Source organism: Podarcis cretensis (assembly GCF_951804945.1).
Source record: "Podarcis cretensis genome assembly, chromosome: 14".
Classification (NCBI taxonomy): domain Eukaryota; kingdom Metazoa; phylum Chordata; class Lepidosauria; order Squamata; family Lacertidae; genus Podarcis; species Podarcis cretensis.
In genome coordinates, this window is record NC_137183.1 from 45,246,165 (window position 1) to 45,267,643 (window position 21,479).

The window sequence follows — 21,479 nt, forward strand, 5'->3', positions numbered from 1 at the left end:
GATATGTGATCTTCAGCTTGCACACAGAATCCAAACCAGCCGCATTGTCTTTTTCCTTGACTTGTCTTTGTCAGTAAAAGCAATAATTTATAAACATCATTATACAGTTAGCAGGGTATAAAATTAATCTACAAAAATCTGTGGTACCAGCCTAAACAGAGTTTAGGAATTCTTGGACTAGCAAGTTGAGAAACTAGGTCTAGTTTCTGTGGCAACAAAAATCAGTAGGTTTTTTGGACTGGTGGCACTAGGCTGTCTGTCTGGCAATAATACCAAGCTAAGTAAAAACATTTTTTTCCCTTCAGTTAGCAAAATGGACTCCAATTTAAAATGCTGACATGCTTTAAAATGTACATTTCTAGGTAGAATAAATGTGATCAAGATATCTGTTCCCCCACAATTCATTTTCTTATTTTGCAATGTACCAGTTGTATTGTCAGTTAAGGTGTTTGAGTAGCCGAATAAACGCAACAGATTTATTTGTGCTGCCAAAAAAATCTAATTTCAAAATCGTACAAGACTCTTGGGGTGGGAGGGGGGGGGGAGAGGATGATTTATACCAGACACTAGAAACTTCATACTAATCCTCTGAAGTAAGATTGTTCGAAAACAGTCTGAAATGCTGTTTTGTTAGTAAAATTAGCTGTCAGCTGCAAGTCCCAGGATGCATTTATTTCAGCTATTGAAATATAGCATCCAGCAGTATCTTGGATGAAAAATAATTTTTGTTTCTTGTGGTGATAAGCCTGAACAGTTTCATCCTGTGTAACTGCCTATGTCTTGCCTTTATACTTGATCATGTTTTTAGCTTAACTGTCCGTAGCCTTTAGTTATTTTCCTTTTTTCTGATTACTACTTCGATCATTTCCTGCATGGTGACATGCCTTGAGTATCTCATCAATATGCGATGTGGTGGACTCAATTCTTAGCAATAAAGATCCCTCCTGAGTGGTCTAGTCACTATAGGCATAGCCACTTGCAGGCACCACACACACAAAACTTGTTCACAACCAGCCTTTCCCCCCTTGTGGTTATAGAATAGAATTATAGAGTTGGAAGGGACCCTAAGGGGTCATCTAATCCAACTCCCTGCAGGGTGGCCATCTTTGTTTAGGGAAGAGGCTCAACCTGGGCATGTGAACAGAGGCTCTGAGCATGGGCTTCCTTGTAGTTACTGCTGTTGCTGGAAAATGTACTGAGGTTTTAAAACTGTGTAAGCTGATAAATACACAATGGGTTTTTATCAAAACAGGAAGGGCAAGGCCTCTGCTATTCCCTCGAATTTTTGGACTCGGTTAAAGGGGCAAAAAACAAGAACTCTGAAGGTATGTTATACCTGGCAGAAATGAATGGAAGAAGCCAGATTTGTCTCAAATGGTGAATTCTTTAAGCTGCTGCATCTCAAACATTTTGCACCGAACCCGTCTGAAATGTGGGCAACGTGCAGCACTTAACACACAAATAACCCTCTCCGCCAAATTTCAGACAGTTGGGACAAATCTTACGGGTTTTATTAACGTAATAATGTCCAGGCTGTCTAATGGTAGGGTGCGATTTGACCTATCCAGCATTACTGTCTTGTGCCTGTAGAAATGTGATCCTGCCCTTGTGACGTGGAATAATTTGGGAGGACTAAATGGCCAGTATGGACTGTCATAACTTCAGAATCGTCCTGTTTTATTTGTTGCATTTAAATTCTTCCTTTTCTCCAGTGAGCTTAAAGCAACATATGTGGATTTTATCCTCCTAAGAATTCTGCAGGTAGGCTGGGCTAAGAGAGAGCGACAGTCACAGCTGACTGAGGATTTGAACCTGAGTCTCCCTAGTGCAAGACATATGTGCACTGCTGCACCCCACTTCCTATGCCTTTCAGTAGGAACGTACCATGGACCCTCCAGTTGTTGCTGCAGTGCAGTTTCCATCATCCCATACTGATGGGAGCTGGATCCAGCAACATCTGGACAGCCACAGGTTCCCCATCCCTGCTATGGACTTCTAGCATAGATCTTGCTCAAAAGGAAGCCTTCTCTAAAACATGGATCCTGTGGGAATTACTCCCATTCCCTTTGCTAACCTGTCAAACTTTACGTCATCTCCACATTTAACTACTAGTAGTACAGCAATATGGCACGCTTATTTCACATTTCTTCCACCGGAGGGCAGGCTTTCTCTTGTTGCCTGGTCCTGAGAGTGCCATTTTTCAATTAAGATTGGGACATTTTGTTTCTAAATATCATAAATCCACTTGATGTTTGTGCTTTCCAGTTCCCTGTCCCTATGTTAGAATCTGGAGCATATGAAATCAACCATTTACCTTGCTCAGAAGCGTGAGAAATTATGAATATAAATTATTCAGTGTATACTGCTGCTGGAATTTTGATGCGTGAAATTAAGTACATCACACTGGGAGACATCAGTGGATATGGTGTATGGTAATATTAGGTGCACTTAGCAGCTTTGTTTATGTTGATAATAGAGTACAGTTAACAATTATGCCTGTTACAAGTTCTTACAAATTATGTGGAAGCATGGAGCAAAAAAGTTGGACGGAAAAGATGCCAAAACTTGAATGCATTATTTGGGGGCAGAAGAGAGATTGTGGTTTCCTGGCATATTATAAACAGTCTACTTATGCTATTTACTGTCGCTTAAAAAAAAATTAGGAAATTGATGAACTCTTAGTCAGCTTTTAACTTTTCCACTTTACTTTCTCTTTCAACTTGGCATTCTGAAAATTCTGATCTCAAAGTGCCATCAAACACGCATATTTCTCTTCCTGCTTCTGGACTTCGTAGAATGTCTGCTGGACATGATACCTAGTATGCTTGCGAGATGGAATAATTTGGGAGAACTAAACGGCCAACATAGACTGGACTGCTTCAGAATTTGGTCTGCCTTCCTATGATATCTCAGGAATTAAATCCCTTGCTCCTCAGCTGTGTGAACTTTCCCCAGGACCTTTGTTCCATTTTTCAGGCACTTCTTTTGGTCCTGCCACCATCTGGTACCCTGGCAGAAGACGGCCTTTTCAGTTGTGGCACCAAGACTTTCATGACCCACTGGGTTTTTAATGGAAAGGAGATGTAGAACTGTGTGCCATCTGCGTTATGATGACAGGAAATTCTAAAACTCTGGATGATGTCCTCCCAGTGATTTCACGTAGATGTTAAAGACCACAAATGGGTGTGAGCAACACCTGGTGGGGAGGATGGAACCAGAGTCAGAACTGGCACAGGAGCTGAGCCAGGGAGCACAGGAGATTAATGATCTTGGAAGGGAGCTGTTAACCCAAGCAAATGTCCAGAAATGACATAGAGACTGCTAGCTCCATCTCTGTCACTGCTTGCAGTGGCGTCTTTGTCCTCCTCCCACATAGACCCTTCTAAATAGAGCCCTGGTGATAAGAGCTTTCTTGGCAACCAGATGAATGTTCCTCTGGTGACTTTGGGACTTCCCATTAGCTCTATTGCCACCTTCGCTCCTGAGGTCTAAGTTTGGTGTTGGAGAAATTGGTGATTAAGGCCGGACTTAAAATGGGGAGACAGATGAGGTGTCTCTTAGGCTGCCCTTGAGCTACTGTGGGTTCCTCCTGGTCTTCAGCTGGAATAAGGTTATGTGCATCTTCCTCTGCAGAGGTCTCTAGGATGCGTGTTAGATGGGATCCTGCTACTAGGGGATAGAATAAAACTATGTGGGGCAGGCCTAGGAGGCCTGTAGCACCACTTCCAGGAAGTGCCCACCATTCATCAGTTCCTTTCAGCCACATCCTAGAAAGGCACTTCTGGAGATATTATTGCCAATGATATTGAAAGTTGCAGAGGTCCATCGAAATAATACTATTTATATGCCGCCCATCTGACTGGTTTGCCCCAGCCACTCGAGGCAGCTTCCAACGATTATAAAATCGTGGTGAGACATCAAACGTTAAAAAGTTCCCAGTATAGGGCTGACTTCATTTGTCTTATAAAAGTCAGATCATTGTTTATTTCCTTTACATCTGATGGGAGGGCATTGAGCTCCTAGTCCACCAAATGTTGTATTATGCTTCAATATTTGTTGGAAGCTGCCCAGAGTGATTGGGGCAACCCAGTCTGATGGATGGGGTACAGATAATAAAATTATTAGTAGTAGTATTATTAAATGTTCCTGGACTCTTAACTTCCATCAGGCTCAGGCAGGGGGTAATGGGAGAGGTAGCCTTTTTTCCCTGTAAACCGTTTTGAGGTGTGTGTTTGTTTTACAATCAAGGGGCATATAAATTTCATGAAATAAATAAATATCCATCAACATCTGGAAGGCCGCCAGTCCCTCATTCCTGATCTAGATAATCACATCATCTTAAAATACCTTGAGATGTCACTGTGTGCTCAAGCACTGTGTAAAAACACTGCCATGTTGTAACCAGTTGCAAAGACGACTATAACGTTTTCTTCTTCTTTTTTGCAGGCCAGTAACGGGCAGTGGTACCAGATGAATGACTCCACCGTCTCAAACAGTGACATCAGGACTGTATTGAATCAGCAAGCCTACGTGCTTTTTTATATCAGGTAATGCCAATTGCAAGTTGATTTCCCTTGCGCTGTGCCTGCATCACTGTTAGTTACGTCTAAAGCCTTTTGGTTTTTGAGAAATTATTCCTAATTCAAGGGCTGAAATTGGGGCAAGCAGAAAGAAGGTCTGTCTACTGGAAGAATTCTGGGTGGTTTGCCATAGATCGGCAAGGGTTTCCGACTACCAAAGATTGTAGCAGCAGCAGGAGCAAGCAAAAATGTGCTGGTTTTTTAAAAATGTGCTGGTTTCTTCTGCCTTGTCTCTGAAACACATGTGCTAACTGCTGTCTTTCTCACCAAGCCTTCCTGTAACTCTGTTGGCCAGTGTTAATACATCTGGTTCAACCACCTTAAAGTCCACAACTGTGTACTTGGCTCCAGTTGGTAGACATTGGGTTTCTAGTTAAAAAAGGAAGATTTCCACAAAGTTGAAGTTTACCCACTCTTGGCTTAACCTAAAGCCTGTTAGCCAGACAGTTCTAGTCACTGGATACAAATACCCTTCTGCACTCACTGACTCTTCGGCATGTGGCACACGGATTTTGGGGGAGCTGGTTCAGGCAGAGACAGAAACCGACCAGCATTTGCTGTTTAGCCAGTTGGGTAACCTAAATTGGTTGACATCCCTCTGCAGTTATTATGGGGTGTTGCCTTGCAAGGAGTGAAAGCGGTTTTGCAAATACATCAAAAGCATGTTATCTGTCTTCCCTTTTCTGTTCTTTGGACAACTTGTGTAGCAAGTCTGCGACAGTGTTTTGACAGCTGCTGCTAGCCATAGCAGTGTGGTGTAGTGGTTAGAACGTTTGACTAGGACTTAAAGCATGAGAGACAAATAAGTCATAGGAGCCTTAGGGAGAATTTCATGGTAGAAATAGGTTTGTGCAAAGAAAGAAAGAAAGAAAGAAAGAAAGAAAGAAAGAAAGAAAGAAAGAAAGAAATTTAGTCAACAAATGTGGATCAATATGTCTTTTATTTGTTAGGTCCCATGACATGAAAAATGGTGGCGAACACATTCATTCCGTTCACACTCCTGGGCAGTCTTCTCCTCGACCTGTTATCGGTCAGCGGGTGGTCAATAAGCAGACTGCGCCAGGGTTTATTGGACCACAACTACCCCCTCACATGATTAAGGTACTTCTCTTTTCTGAAGCCAACGGCATAAAGGTAGCAGGTTAGGCAGCAACGGTTCACTGAAATCTTGTAGCTCTGAAAGTTGTTGTAACTGCTCTGTGCCTCTTTTTGCAATGCATGTGAAACACCTGGTAAGTAAATGTTGCAACATTTACAGAAATTTTGCTCTCAAACAAGTACAGTTGTATCTCGGCTCCCAAACGCCTTAGGAGTCGAACGTTCCGGCTCCTGAACAATCAAAAACCAGGAGTGAGTGTTCTGGTTTTCGAACGTTCTTTTGGAAGCCGAACTTCCTGCAGCCACTCAGAAGCCACACTTTGGAAGTCAAACGTTTTGGAAGTCGAATAAACTTCCAGAACGGATTCTGTTCGACTTCCGAGGTACGACTCTAGTGGAAATCTGGGTTTTCGATATAACAAATTATGTACATTCGTTGCTCTAATGCGGGGGTAGGGGATCTATTTAAGTCTGAGGGCCGCACTCCTTTCTGGGCAGCCTTCCAAGGGCCACATACCAGTGGGTGGAGCCAGATATGAAAGTGGGTGGAGCAACAAGTGTAAATTTTGCCTTTCTGCTGTAAGCTAGTTTCTACATAGGCTTCGCTTTCTCAGAAGATTTCTTTTTCATCATTGTAGAATTCAAATCATTTGAATGGAACAGCATCCCTGAAAGAAACTCCCAGCGGTTCTGTGGCAATCGCTAGTAACGTCACCCTCACCAGGCCTTCGTCTGCTCCTCCGGCCATGTCTATCCCAAACTGGACGATGAACAGGCCTACCGCCACTCCCGACCCTTCCAAGAAGCAAAAAATAACCATCAGTATTCACAACAAGCTGTCCGCTCGCCAAAGTGTCCCTCACGCCAGCTGTACCTTGGACAACCCCAGCAAGCCTGCCCCGTCCTCGACCATTTCCAGCCCTGCTGCTGTGCAATCTACCTCAAGTGCACCTGCCGTCTCGGCTCCTAACCAAGTCCCCAAGCAAATGCCTCCGAGCGAACCTTGCTCCAAGTTGGTAGTGAATGGCAAGTCCAAGCTGAACCCGAGCACGTTGGTCCCTTACGGGGCAGAATCTTCTGAAGACTCCGACGAGGAGTCCAAAGGACTGGTGAAAGAGAACGGCCACGCTGCCCCTCTCAACGGCATTCTAGCTGAAAATGCAGCCAGCCCATTGGAGGGCTCTTGTTTGTCGTGTCACAACGCCGAGAGGGAGGCTCCGCAGCACGAAGCGCCGAAAAACATTACCGTTCTTGTTTCCATTAGTATAAATGATACCCCTAAACAAAACGGACAGATATGCAACGATTCCACTAGCCAAGCAAAGCCTGCTAAATCAGCCGAAAACCCATTCTCCAAAGCAAATGGGTTGCCTGGGAAAGTGAGTATTTTTCCGCTCCAGCTTCTGCGGCTCAGTGCAGGTGTGATGCCAGCTCCCTTCAAACCATGGCTTGCAAAGTCTGTGGTCTCGGGTGTGGTCTTGAAGTCCCATGATGCAACAGTGTTGTTGGAGCTCGGAGGGTCTGAGTGTAGTTTGGGCCTGGATGAGAGACTGCCTGGGAATCCTGTGCACACAGCTTTGTGTTCTATGGAAGGAAGGCTGGATACAAATAAACTTGAAGCTGTTGATAGCAAGACCCATGCTCCTTTCCTTCTGCACTGTAGCATGAAGTCTTTCTCCCCTCTCCCTTTGTAGATCTTACCTGTGCTTTGGCATTCCATGATGCTAACAGTGGCGGCTAGCGCTAATCAGTTTCCCTCTTAACCGGGGTTTGTAAATCCACTTCATATTCCAGCTGGGATGGGAGTCCTGGTGTAACCTTAACCATGGTTGGCGCTGGTGTAGACAACCACGGCTAATCTAGGAAGGGCAGAGGTTATCCATCCTTGCTGGGGAGTGAGCATTTCTGGGGCTGCTTCCCAGATTCCAAATCACCATTCCGTCTGCATCAGACTTGTGGCTTATCAGCATGGCTGTGGGGACACCCCCCACACCTGCCATTGCATTATGGCAGCTTTGCACAACCTGGTCCAACTCCCATCAGACATGGCTAGCGTGGCCAGAGGTCAGGGATGACTGAGTTGTAGTCCAAACCATCCCACAAGTGAAGTTATTGATGTAAGCCAATATAGGCAGAGTTGGTTGGGTTGTGTAATTCATCTAGATGTAAATCAAAACATCTGGAGGGATGGCAAAAGCTGGTGTCATTTACTTGTACTGCAGAATTCGGCTTGGATGAGGACCTTTGCTTCTTATTCAAGGAGTGCCAAAACAGCTTCAGTGAAGTTTGGAGGCACCACATTAGCAACCCCCTAGCAATACCAATCTCAGCAGACCAGGGGTCTGACTCTGTATAAGGCAGCTATTTAAACTCCTTTTGCTTTTTCTAGTTGGTGTTTATTGAGCATGGTACTTGGTGGGAGCCAGTCTTAGCTAATACATCTCTTACCCGTGTGAGGAAGGAAGGCAATTTGTTTCTCACAAGCACTTAAAAGTACTTGTTTTCCCTATTGGTTGATACTGCATGTTAACCTTATTTGTTTTCAATAATAGGGTGTGCCTACAGCTTTGCCCCCAGTCCCTGAAGACAGGATCTTAGACTCTTTCAGATACAATCAACTCAAAACCTCATCGGGGGAAATAAGGTAAAGCACATGTGCTTTTTCCAATACGCTTTCCTTCAGATGCGTGTGTTTTCACACAATATATTGCCAATGCCTAGTTCTGTAGGATCTGCAGCCATTTGTTTGGAAATAAGTGCAGGGTTTGTGGGAATCAGAGCTTAATCTTTGGGCTGTGCCTTCTCTTCAACAACATCTGGTGTTGTGCACCTTATGCTAATATACTCCAGAAAGTAGTTCTATATAATTGTCCTGAAATCAGTCTAAACAGGATCTCTCTTGAGATTTCTAAATCTTGGGCAACATCGAGCATTTAAAACAGGGATGGGGACCTTTGTCTTTCCAGATGTTGATGGACTCCAGCTCTTACCAGGCGCAGCCAATAATGGGCATTGCAGTCCAGCAACATCTGGAAGTCCACATTCCTGATGTAAATTAGTGACCCAAAGACTTCATTTAAAGACAGAGTGTATTCCGTGGCTAAATAGAATTGTATGAGCTATGGTAGAACAAATTCTTTCTCGATTGTAGCAAGCTACCATCTTCTTTCATTCCCTTAAAAGAACACAAGTCTTTGGAGCATTTATACCTTGTGAGATTTAATGTTCTATCAGCAGTGGTGCTCCAAGGCAGATTTCTGAAAATTCTGCTTCAGTGTAAGATTGACCCAGTCAGTTAGCGCATCACAGTAAACTTATAAGGGGGGGGGGTTAAATGCAGAGTTGATTGGTTTTCAAAAACAGCATTGTAACGATACGTAGAGCAAACATGAATTATAAAGGAAAATGAAAACATAGAAGCAAAGCATGTAAGTTCATAATATCATCAGAAAATTAGACCTGAACCATAGTTAATAATTTACCGTGATTGCCCCTTTCTGGTTTGTTTTGAGGCTTCCATTTGTGCTGTAAGGAAACAACCCAACCCCCTGGGTTAACATTATGTCCAAAGCAGGGATTGTGCTTGTTCCACTCCCAATAAATGATGATCAGTAAGCCGGGGGGGGGGGGGTCTTTGCTACATACTGTGGTTTGTTGAGGCAAAATAAAGCATGGTCCCTGGTTTAGACATAACACTAAGGTAGGGATCACAGTTAGACATTACCTGTGGTTTACTGTGACATGTGAATGAAGTTGCTATGTCCACGCAATAACAGAGTTCCTATAACCATGTTGGTACATGTACTTTATATTGTGACTTTTATTCTGCTTTGAGAGAAGTGTTTTCCAGAAGGTGAAAAAAGTGTGAAGGTATATGTAATGTTTGCTATATATTTGTTTTTCTGGTCAGTAGCATCTCTCTCTTTCTCATGTGCAGCGGTAGTGGAACAGAAAAAACAGATGGCCCTTCTGAAGAGGGAGCCAGTACTCTTCCCAACAATATCCAGACTCATTTGGCCCCTTCAGACCCTGAAATCACCTCTACGACAGAAGACCCCTGTGAAAGGACTGTTGCCGAAACAGAGAGCACGCCTCTTGAGAGTGATGGGCAGCACGACCCTAAATCCAGTTCGTTGGGGGCAGAAGAAGACTTCCCTAGGGAAGGTGACGTGGAGGACCATCCTGAAAAGATGAGGGGACCAAAAGAAGGGAAAGCAGCTTGGGAAAAGAGCCCTGAGCCTGTCAGGGGAGCAGCAGAAAAGGGGGTGCATAGCCCCCTCCTTACAAGCTCCGACGGTGAATGTAGTTCTCCAAAGCTTGCCATTGTAAACGTGGCAGAAAAATGCCAAGAAACACAAGACAGTGCGGAACGCTATGAGGATGTCCTGCCTCCTGATGAACCTTCCGTTACAAGGCTGGACCCCGTTGGAGGAAGCCAGTGTTCGAAGGACGACGGCAGATTGGGAGAGAGCAGCAGCAAACAGTTCATAGGAAATACAGAAAGGCAAGAGTTGAAATCCCATTCGCCCCTTAAGGAAAAAATATCCACCTCAAAAAAAATGGACAAAGAGCACTACCGTTCCAAAAGGAAGCGCTCTGAAAGCGAGGAGGAGGAGGCAGCAGTGGCCCCCCGGGGCCAGCCAGAAGGGCACTACCCCAAGAAGTGGTGCTCCTACAGCAGGGAGAGGGCCAAGCAGGAGCACTACCGGCGAGAATACTACAATGCAAACTATTACAGATTCCCATGCAGCCCTGATCCTGAGAGGGGCATGGGGAAATATCCCTCTTACAGATCTCGCAGCAGAGGTAAAACGGACCCTGAACGGAGCAGGCATTGCTACGGGAAAGGGGAGCAGTCGTGGAGCAAGGAGCGGTATTACCAAGATGGCCCAAGGAGATGGGAGAGCTGCAGGCCTTACAGCTACTACTATTCTTCCCATGGCCCCAGGTACAATCAGGATAGGAAATTCACTCACTGCGAGAGAGACTATAGCAAATCAAGTCATGTTTACAGTAGCCCGTATAAATACGATCATTATAAAAGCAGGTGGACTCACGACCAGGAAAGGAAGAGGAGGTGCCAGAGCCCCGAGGGGAGCAAGACCCCCCCGGAAAAGAGGTACCGGAAGCTCTCACAGAGTGAGTCTCTTGAGGAACAAAGAGGGCGGAAGCACAAGAAGTCGAAGAAGAAGAAGAAGAAGTTGAAAAGCAAACACAGAGAGAGAGATTCCAGGTTAGTGCAAAGTTGGTGAGGGTGGGGTGAAGCCAATGGCAGGAGCCCAGGGCTATTCCCAAATAAGTTCTACTTGGAGTTGACCAGCTGAAATTAATGACCCGCCATTAGCCATGTCTGCGAATTTCTGTGGGTCTGCTCCTTTATTTATTTTAGAGCATTTGTAGCCCTCTGCAGCCAAGAAGGCTCCTAGTGAGGCTTGCCTAGCAAGACAGTTCCTCCCCACAGGTTTGCAATCTGGAAAGCACACAAGAGAGGGGGTGGAATCAAACTCAGGCACCAATTCTTAAGCAGTTGTTACAATGACCGGCTGGCACATTCCAGTGGTAGGAGGTGCTGAGCTTTTCTGTCTCTCCCACGGAGGCAGTCTAATGGAATGGCTGCTTCCCCGTGCCTATTGTCAGGGAGGAGGCCTAAGGGAGATGGAGTCTTACTAGCGTTGGGTACGACTAGCATTGGGTACACACCCAACTTTTGTGAAGCTTTATGGTCTTCCCCTGGCAGTTGCTTATGACCTGGAATGGGATAGTTGGTGAATTAATTTGCTGCTTCTCGAACTAGCTGGTACCTGTGCAATGTGGTGGTTTCTGCAGTGCACCGGCATTTATTTATGTGTTATTCTACTGTTTTTCACTTGGAAGGGGTCATGGCTTCCTTTGCACATGGAAGGGGCTGCGGGTTCAATCCCCAACATCTCCAGTTGAAATGGGTCAGGTAGTGCCTGAAATAGCGCGCTCTCTCTCTCTCTCTGCCTGTAATCCCAGAGAAGCAGTTCTGGTCAGTGTATACAATACTGAGCTAGATGGAGCCAGTGGTACAATTTCGTTGGTGTATGGAAGCGTCCTATGTTTCATTCATAAACACTTTCTGTTTAAAGTCCACTAATAAAATAAAGGAAGCTAATCTCAGGTCCAGAGTGTATTAGCAGATCAGCTGTCAAAGGCAGGTTTGTAGAGGAAAAGCTTAAGCTGGCTGTGGCACGAAAGCAAGAAGGGGACCTTTTGTTCTTCCCATTGGGTGGGGGGGGGGACACACTAAGCTCTAGGGCCACAGCAGGAAAGGTCCTGCTTCTTGAAATGAAATCCTCCACAGGATCTTTAGCAGACCTTAAATTGCGGTGGGGGAAGAAGGTTGAATTAGTACACTATGCTCCGGTGTGCAGCTCAAGGGCCACATGCGACCCTCAGCAACATTTGACAATGCTCCCAGCCCTTGTGCTGCCAGAGCCTCACGCCTTTTTCCCAAAGCCCACACCTCATTTAGCCAACTTTGGAAAGGCAGTGCGAAAGCTGGTGGGCCCCAAATTTTGGCCTTGCTCCCTGCCCCGCATGAGAAGGCAGTGTGTGACCCATGGGTTCCATGTTGAAGTACTCTTGCAACCCACTTGGTATGAAAAGCTGGGCCGCCCTGATTTAGTGCCTTATTGGGAAAGTGACTAGAACTTTGTGGTGCTAGTGAATTACACTGAGAATCGAGTAGGAAGTTTCACGTAAGCCATTTTTTTTACTTAATAAAAACTCTTCATCTGAAGATCACAGGGCAGTTTACAACATAAAAACACAAAGTGCATAACATAACAACAACAACAAACAACAAACAACCCTCAGTAGAATAACCTTGGGCTTGACAGTTATTTCTCAGCCCCAGTCCCCCAACTGGAAAATGGGAATAATCATACTCTTCTTCCTCAGGGTGGGAGAACAAAAGCAATAAAGATCATATAGTGTGTCTTTGATCCCAAGGCAGCAAACAACAAGCAGGTCATGTTACTCACAGCAGATTGAGCTGTGTGTGAGCTGTGACCATGAGCCTCTCCATGGAGGGAATGCCCTCTCCTCTAGGTGAACAGCAGCAAAGGAAGCTGCCTTATCCCCAGTCAGACCATTGGTTCATCTAGCTCAGTATCATCACAACTGAGTGACAATGGCTCCTCAGAGTTTCAGACAAGGGTCTCTCTGTGCCCAGCCTTGAGGTGTCAGGGATGGAAGCTGGGACCTTCTGCATTCAAAGCAGTGCCCTACCACTGAGTCATGGCCCTTCCCTAAGTTTCCTTGCCCAGCCACTAACTTGGATGTCTTTAAAGGAGGGTTAGACTACTTGGTAGACCACTGGTCATCTTGCATTCTTAAGGTTGGCTCCCTTTCCACATTACCTAGTGAAATGTAGGGAGGCTCAAAACCCAGTCAGAGCAGAAACTTTGAAATCACTCTGTCATTATGAACTGGGTAGGAATAATGTCTGTGTTCATTTGCGCGCGCGCACACACACACACACCCCCTGGGATAAGTGGGAGGAGTGACCCACTCAGGACACTTGCCTCTTGGCTGAAGAACCTGTTGCCTTCCAGGAGCTTGCATTGCAGATTTTCCTGTTAACTAGCTTCCGTTTCCTTCAGGTACCACCAGGATTCAGACCCGTCTGTATCCAGCTCCGAGGCCGAGACTCACAAGCATAAACATAAGAAGAAAAAGAAGAAGAAGAAGAAACGCACGAAGAAAGAAGAGCGTGCCGAAACGTCAGCTTCTCGTCTTCCCAAGCCAACCGGCTTGGAAACCAAGAATCTCAAAGCATGGGAAATGACTGAGTCTTCTTCTTCGGATGCATATAGGAAACAGGGCAAGGGCCCCCAGGATGGAGAGACTGTTTGCCAGGAAACCAAGAGCTTAGAAGGTAGCAACAGAGAGAGCTGCTGCCCACCTACAGATCGTAACGTAGGTAAGAAGCTTGGAGGGGGATTTCCAAGTGGTGTCTGGAGAGCAGCCTTCGCCTTCATGGGGTGTTTCCAGTGGTTTTGGACAAGCACCCCCAGTGGGGTGGCTGGAGCTGATGAGAGTAGCCACCCAGAATCCCTGGAGGATCCTCATGCTGGCAGAAGTTGCTGTAAAGCAGCTCTTCCTCCCACTCCCGGGCAACCTCTGGAGTCCTCTTATTTTGTTTTATTACATTTCTATCTCATATCCTCTCAAAGGAGCTCAAGACACGGCATGCACTGTTCCCCTTCCATTTTATCCTTATGAGGATCTGTGTGAAGGTAGGTCAGGCAGAGCTTTCTACTTGGAAATGGCCATCCTTGGTCCAGCCTTGTAGCCACTATATCATGCTGTCCGTGAGGCAGGCATTCCCACCCATAAGGCTTAGTGGTCCTCCCTTTCGCTTTCATAAACCTGGACAATTCATGATTGGGAACCCAGAATCATGTTTGGGAACCCAGAATCATGCTAAGGCTGCTTTGTCTGCACTGCCTCCCAGGCCAACCATAGGACTGTCCCAACATGTCACCAGCTCCCCACCTTCTGTATCTAAATGGAAAATGACTGCGTTCCTGACAAATGACTGCATCAAGGTGCTGTTTAATCCAAGATTCAATTAACAGTGCATGTTTCATTATGCTGCTAATAACTTGATGTAATCCTAAGCTTCCTCAGGGGCTTCAAAATATCATAGGAATATAGAAAGTTGCTTTATACTGAGTCAGACTCAGTATTGTCCACACTGTCTGGCAGCGCCTGTCCCTGGCTTCAGACTTGAGTCTTTTGCCAGCCAGGAACTGACCCTGGGACCTTCTGCATCCAAAGCAGATGCTGAACCACTGAGTTTGGTTAGCGTGGTTTATTAGGGATCATATATAAAACCTGCAAAGTTTCCTAGGTGCTGTACAAAGAGTTAGAAAACGAAACAGTCCCTGTCCACAAGCTTGCAGGCCAATGAATATGTCATAAAAAGAGGGAAGGAATGGGAAAACCAGCAAACTCGGGTACTAATATAATTGTTCTAATGATGACCAGCTTGAACGGAGACATTTCAGGGAGGGGTGGAGCCAAATGGCAGCTGGTCTCTTAGCCAGACTGATGGAGAGTGATTGATGGAGAGTGATCCCATTTCACTCTCCGCTGCTGAAGGCTCAAGGAAAGCAGGAAACAATTTGAGGATTATTCAGTGCTGGAATTGTCAGTGATGCAGTTGTTACAGCTTGTGTGACACAGCACCACAATTGTGCTGTGCCATTAAGGAACTAGACAAAAGCTCATCTCGGATCTAGGCATCCAAGAATAACCTGGTTCTCTTCTCTTCTTTCAGATCCAGAGTGTCTGCTGGAAGCCATCCCTCCACAGCTCGCAGTATATTTATAAACCGAAAAGCGATTAACTCTTTAATTCATAATTGGTGCTTCAGAAATACTGTACAGAATTTTACCATTGAAAGAAACCCTTTTTTTTAGTTTTTACCTTGAGACTTTTTTTTAAATTACCTGCAATCCAAAAAAAGAAAAAACCAGAAAAAAAACAGATGGAAACTTTCTACAACTGCTGAACATCATAAAATATACCCTGTAAATGTCACAGTAATTAATGCCCTGGAATAGAACATCTCAAATGCTGCTTAGTTACAGACTCAGGTTGATTGTGTTATTCATGTGATGTTGCTCCAAGTCTACACACCTGGTGCAAAGGGGCGAGGAAACCACAGAATTATCAAGCTGCAACTGATAGTCTCTTATTTAATTTAAAGACTTATTTAAAAATTTCACATACAACTAGAATTTTTGCAAGAGCTTCATCTGTTTTTTCTGTGATGTCTGCTACTAGAAACTCGATCCATTCCCTCCCACCCCGTCGGATTCCAGTCTTGGACTATGTGAAATGTGCCGTTTGGACTCTTTACCAGTTTTTGAATGTATCTTGGAACATGTCTGAAGACCCCTTGCCTGCTGCGGCCACTCCCATGGATAGGGCTGTCTCTCTGGGCTCTGCAATGTCACCAACCACCTGCCAGCTGGCCACTTTCAGGGTGTTTGAATGGCCAGGCTTGTCGTCTCACCCATGAACTTGTGAAGGCTGGTGCAGGGATGTCTCCGGCAGATGTCTGCCCCCCTCTCCTTCTGTCCCTTCTACTACACTCTCTCTTGCTGTGTTTCAGTTTTCCTCCACTGAAGGCTTCTGCCTTTGGCTCTTGTTCACTCTGTGGGGCTTCCTCTTTCCTATTCTGTGCACTTTCTCTCTCTCTCCTTCCCCTACTCTACCCCCACCCCATGTTTAGCTCCTATTCCCCTTGTCTCCTGTCTCTTTGCCTCTCCTTGATTCCACTCTTGCAGCTGCCTGTCCCGGGCATCTGTTCCACGGCTCTTTCAGGCGCCCACAGATGACAGCACTGGCGGCAGCGGGTCCCCCTGCGTCGTTCCGACAATGGCCAGCAGGAGCCATCCTCATACATCCACTATGTTTTTGTGTTTTACTATAGCGTTGCTTGTCTTGACGGGGTCTCAGTTGTCTGGCACTTGTCCCTTCAAAAGTTTCTAGTTACAGACACATTCATACTGTGATTTAATTTTTTTATGATGAATTGCTATCAAACTGTGATACACTTAATTCACTGGTCCTGCATCAGGAGACGGAGTGGGGAAAACTGTATTAAATACAGTTCATCTGAATAATCTGTCTGGTTTATACAAGCTGTGTTGTTCAGAGATGTCTAAAGTTTGATCTTTTGTTTTTTTTAAAGATAAAGCACTTGCCCCACTTGTAAATATATGGCATGTAAAATTTATATAGTATATAAATACAACAAGTCAAAACAATGTTGCTCAATGTACACTGGTTTCCATCTAGTGTGTAGTGTTATGTTTTCATTTTGTTCTACACCAGTGACTTTTAACGAAGTTTATATTCTTGATGCTCTCTGCTCAGGCTGTCTGCTCATGGTGGTATTTGTATATCCCCAGCTAAGGGTGAATCGTTTAATGTAATAGCTACTCACTTACTGTATAGTGTGTGTGTCCTCTGGTTAAGTGATACAGCAGCTGTATATTTTATTCAAGAAATCACACTCTGGTTGATGCGCCATTGCTGCAGTTGCAGAGAGCTAGCATCCTGGCTGCTACAGGATCAAGTTTTCGAAGCATATGTTCTTGAACTACCTCTTCACCATCCTTGCCCACTGGTTGTCTGGGTCTAATGAGAGCTATGGCCCCTCCAGTTGGTGGACTACAGGTTTCCCACCCCTGTTTTAAAATAACCCTTTAAGTGCAGAGCTGAAAACATGGATGTCGTCAAGATATGCCAAAGGAGTTGGGAGTAAAAAAGATTGTTGATGAGTTTCAACCCTCAGATGAGACATCACTGCTGAAAAAGGTTGGGGTAAATTGTCTGACAGGGTGTACATCTGATTTAAGTACAATTACCAGTTTCATGCCTATGTCTGCGTGCTCAGATGTAAGATTGCCAACAGTGTGTCTATGCAAGTGACAACCTGCGTTTATCAAGGGACACACTTGACAACAAAATGCCTCTGGGTCCAGATGCTTGGAGTGTGTGTATGTTATAGAAAAGCAGCACTTGGAACTCAAACTTTTATTTTTGAGAATGAAGTTCCCTCTGCAATGTATTTTGTTAACTAAATACTTGCAGTGGATTTAAAACAGTCACACAAGATTACCATAGATATTTGTATAACAGTTTATAGATACAGAGTAGTCCATGCTAATTCATTGGCATACGAGAGTAACAAACCTTCAAAATCAATAATACACAGATGTACAGTATATACATTTAACTGTCAATAAGAAACATTCTTCAAGAAAATATAGAAAGAAAAGGTGGTGAGCTACAGGTTAGTTTGCAGCATGTGGTCTCTAATGGCCTGTGCAGATGTAACACTGGTTCCTTGCATGCCAACAGCCAGCACACTTTCTCCCCCTCAACCAGAGCAGCATCAGTGTTAATGTAATGCTAAGATTTCCACTCTCGAAGAGGAAATTGTGGGCAGAGGAGAGAGGGTGCTTATTGCTTCTGAGGATGCATCTTGATTTTGCACGCAATGGTCAGCAGAGAGTATTACATCTGCACTGGATCCAAGAGACCTTTCTTCCAGCAAGCATATCTAGAAAGATATGTACTACGTTTTTTAAAAAATAGGCATTTTTAATACAAAGCACTGTAAATGCTTCTCACTTTATAAAGTACTGCACACTTCAACACATCCAAAACCATAAGTGACAGAGCAAAGCAAAATTCTCTCTTCCACTCCCCCACCCACCCACCGCCAACCTCCCTCAGGTTAGGTTCAGCACCTGTCAGGCCAGGTGAACTTAAAGTGCTTTTTAAAACTTACCCCTTCAAAAACCAGAGTCCTCAAGGCTTGAAACGTAGCACTGGGCAAAAGGGAACGGCATTAAGCTTAACACTCTGTTCTCGTGGGTCTGGTTTGCATGACTATGGCTTAGGGGGGACCAGGCAAACATGCTGACTCCTGAGGGGAAGAAAACCTGCATTCGCTTTGTGCCACCCTGGTCCCTGTGGCTTAGCATGTCTTCTGAACCTGCCTCATGGTTAAGCTCCTTAACTACAAACAATAAGTGTGTGGGGGGGATGCTACAGCTCATGATTAAGGAGAAGAGTGCATAACCATGAGTCCCAGTTCAGATTAACACAATAAGAGAATGGTGGGGGAAATCATCTTATTACTTCATGGAACAAGGTCAGGGAATGTGAACAGGACACAAGTGGAGACGGCTTCCTGAATAACACCCACAGAAGTACCCAATGCCATTTGCCCCCACTGCTTTCAGCCTCTGCGGTTCTCGCTGCTTTCAAAAGCTACAATTCCCTATGACCAAGAGTTAGGTTGAAGAAGAGGTTTATTTTGTATTTTCAAAAAGGTAGTACCTCAACCAAAGCCAAAAGCTTTCACAAGCCACTCCTGCAAATTAGCTTGCTTCTTTACTGGCCTCTAGAGGTTTTGGCTCAAATTCAATCCCTACTAATACTGTTCCGTACACACACCTGCAGCCATTCTATAGCTGGAGAAAGGATGCTGCGCTGCACTTTAGCAGGATGCTTATAGAGCATCATGGTTACTCGGTTTACACGTTCTTTGCTGACAAAGGACTCTTAAATCAGACAAAAATAAACCAGGGAAGAATCACAGGCATTGCCAACCCATTTAAATTCAATCCCCTAAATGCACGTGCTAGAAAAAGCAGGCTGTGCAAAGCCAACAGGGATCGGAACACATGATTTTTAAAAGGTCAAAAATTTTACAGTGATTTCTGCAGAACTTCTGGGGTGATCTAGTGAAATTTGACCTAAATGAAATACTGGGCAAATTGATCAGACCCTTCTAGCATCAGTCTGCTCTAGATCTTCCCAGTAAAAACTAGGATCTGGAGGCAAGAGTATTTCCTCAGAAAAGGAAGGCACACCTGATAGGACTGGCCAGAGGAACCCTACGTCCAGTCTGCTGAGAACAATGAATTCCCTCGAGAAGAAAAGACACAGAAAAGACAAGAGAAGCAAAAGAAGGTTCACCCAAGCAATAGGATGGCAAACCACACTGGCCCTCCTACAAATATTTTTCAGGATTATAAAGAGATGGCAGACAACTGAAAGATATTAATTATCTGGGAAGGAAAAACCCTAGAATTAACTTACACCTATGTTTAACGAAGGGACGCAGGTGGCGCTGTGGGTTAAAGCCTCAGCGCCTAGGGCTTGCCGATCGAAAGGCCGGCGGTTCGAATCCCTGCGGCGGGGTGCGCTCCCGCTGTTCGGTCCCAGCGCCTGCCAACCTAGCAGTTCGAAAGCACCCCCGGGTGCAAGTAGATAAATAGGGACCGCTTACCAGCGGGAAGGTAAACGGCGTTTCCGTGTGCGGCTCTGGCTCTGGCCAGAGCCGCTTCGTCACGCTGGCCACGTGACCCGGAAGTGTCTCCGGACAGCGCTGGCCCCTGGCCTCTTAAGTGAGATGGGCGCACAACCCCAGAGTCTGTCAAGACTGGCCCATACGGGCAGGGGTACCTTTACCTTTACCTTTATGTTTAATGAAGAAGAAGAAGAGGGATCTTCACAAGCAGTTCTTTGTGAATATTACTAGGTTGTTTGTTACAGATGGTAGAGAGCAATCAAAGTTTTCTTAGTTTGCTAGAACAAAACTTGCTAGGAGGCCATTAAACTACTCTGGATAAGAAATCACATGATGGAAGTAGCTGCACCATTACAGTACTGCAAAAAACAGCAGGATGCTTGGGATAAATAATCTCTACCCTCAAATATCTTTTGGTATCTGCATATTTAGACCTATTAATTAGTTCTCTCTCTCTCTCTCTAGTGTGCCATGGCATCCTGGGGTACCTTAGATGATGGTCAGGGGTGCCACGGGCAAAACACTGGCCTGTCCTTTCCTTCCCTCCCTACTCTGATGCCCGCTCACGTCTCTGCCTCCCAAAGGCTTCCACAGCTATTTGTTGCCGCATCCCTGGCTATAAGCTCACCAGGTGAACAGTGCCTCTGAGAGGCACCTCTTTTTGGGCCGGGGTGGGGGGAGCTCAGAGACCAGCGGTGGTAGCAGCAGCTGCCCAGAGGACTCCCCAAGTAAAGCAGACAGGAGAGGAGGCTGAGGGAACACTCCACAAGGGAGGGTGAGAGGCTGCCAGCTCTGCAGGTGAGGAGTGACATAACTGGCCTCCTGAACCCCACGGATGTCGCACAAAAAATGTAGTTGGTCAAGGGAGCGGTGAACTAAAAAGGTTGAAAACCTTTGAAATAAGGCATCCTTTAAATATCTGGTAAAGAAACTCAAGCAGTTTGAGGAACAGAATTGAGGCAAGTTACACAATCTGAGAGATTAGCTTTGGAAGAACTCAAAGGACTTATCCAAAGTATGCTGGATAATAGCAGAAGTAAAGGCTCGGATGTGTTCAGGAATGGGAAAGGGTCTTTGGAACAAATCTGCCTAAGGAGATTTGGAACAAAATTAGTATTTACAATCTCTCGGTAAAGGATAAAAAAATATTTGCGCAATCTCCCCAAAGAATTTCCCAAAGATACAAAAGCCTTCCAGTAATCTGTCCAAAATGCAGGCAGAAAAGAATTTTTTTCCATTGTTGGTTAAATCGCCATTCAGCAAATGTTTTTTGGCAAGGTAGGGTACCAATGACTATCACTGTATTAAAATTAGACATTTTCATAACTTGCCCTGCCCCCAGGCATTCTACTAACTAATTTGAGGGAATTAATAGATAAAAATAAAACTTCATTTTGAAAGTGATTCCAGTATTTGAAAAATACTGGAAAATTGCACCTATATGGAAAGCTGTACCTGCAAATTAGGCAATTTCTTTCACTGGCCTCATGGGCAAGCAAAAAGGCTTGGCCCAACTTCAATCCCTAATCATTCAGTTACATAAGAACATCTGCAGCCATGCAAACATTCTCTACCCTTAAGAAGTGTGTTGTTTTCCACTTGGACAAGAAGCTCATGGAACACTTCAATTACTCCATTTACACAGTATTTGCAAACAGGGTCGCTAATTAGATGGGTTAGAAATGTCAGTAATTTCAACACATTCACTGAGGGATTACATGTGACAAACTGAAACCAGGGAAGTGTAAAGCCAGACCAGACTATGGATCAGAGTTCTGTAAAATATTTAAAAAATAATAATTGCCCACAATCTTAGGGTGAAATGCTGCAAAGCTATGGGTCCTCTAGGTGGTGTTGAACTCCAACCTCCCATCAGTCCCAGCTAGCATGGCCGCTGGTCATGATTCTGCAAATCTACATCTAATTTCAGA

At 44.9% G+C, this 21,479-nt stretch overlaps 1 protein-coding gene across 1 annotated transcript in view; it reads left to right on the top strand.

Moving 5' to 3' along the window:
* USP42 (ubiquitin specific peptidase 42) overlaps positions 1–16,486 on the top strand; it is a 37,422-nt gene extending 20,936 nt beyond the window's left edge. Inside the window, exons 11-17 of the mRNA XM_079953673.1 lie at positions 4,447–4,547; positions 5,531–5,681; positions 6,317–7,057; positions 8,231–8,322; positions 9,616–10,911; positions 13,307–13,626; positions 14,989–16,486. Of these exons, the coding sequence (XP_079809799.1) occupies positions 4,447–4,547; positions 5,531–5,681; positions 6,317–7,057; positions 8,231–8,322; positions 9,616–10,911; positions 13,307–13,626; positions 14,989–15,041 (2,754 nt within the window). The 3' untranslated portion in view covers positions 15,042–16,486. The remainder of the gene's footprint in view (positions 1–4,446; positions 4,548–5,530; positions 5,682–6,316; positions 7,058–8,230; positions 8,323–9,615; positions 10,912–13,306; positions 13,627–14,988) is intronic.
* The last annotated feature ends 4,993 nt before the right edge of the window (positions 16,487–21,479 follow it).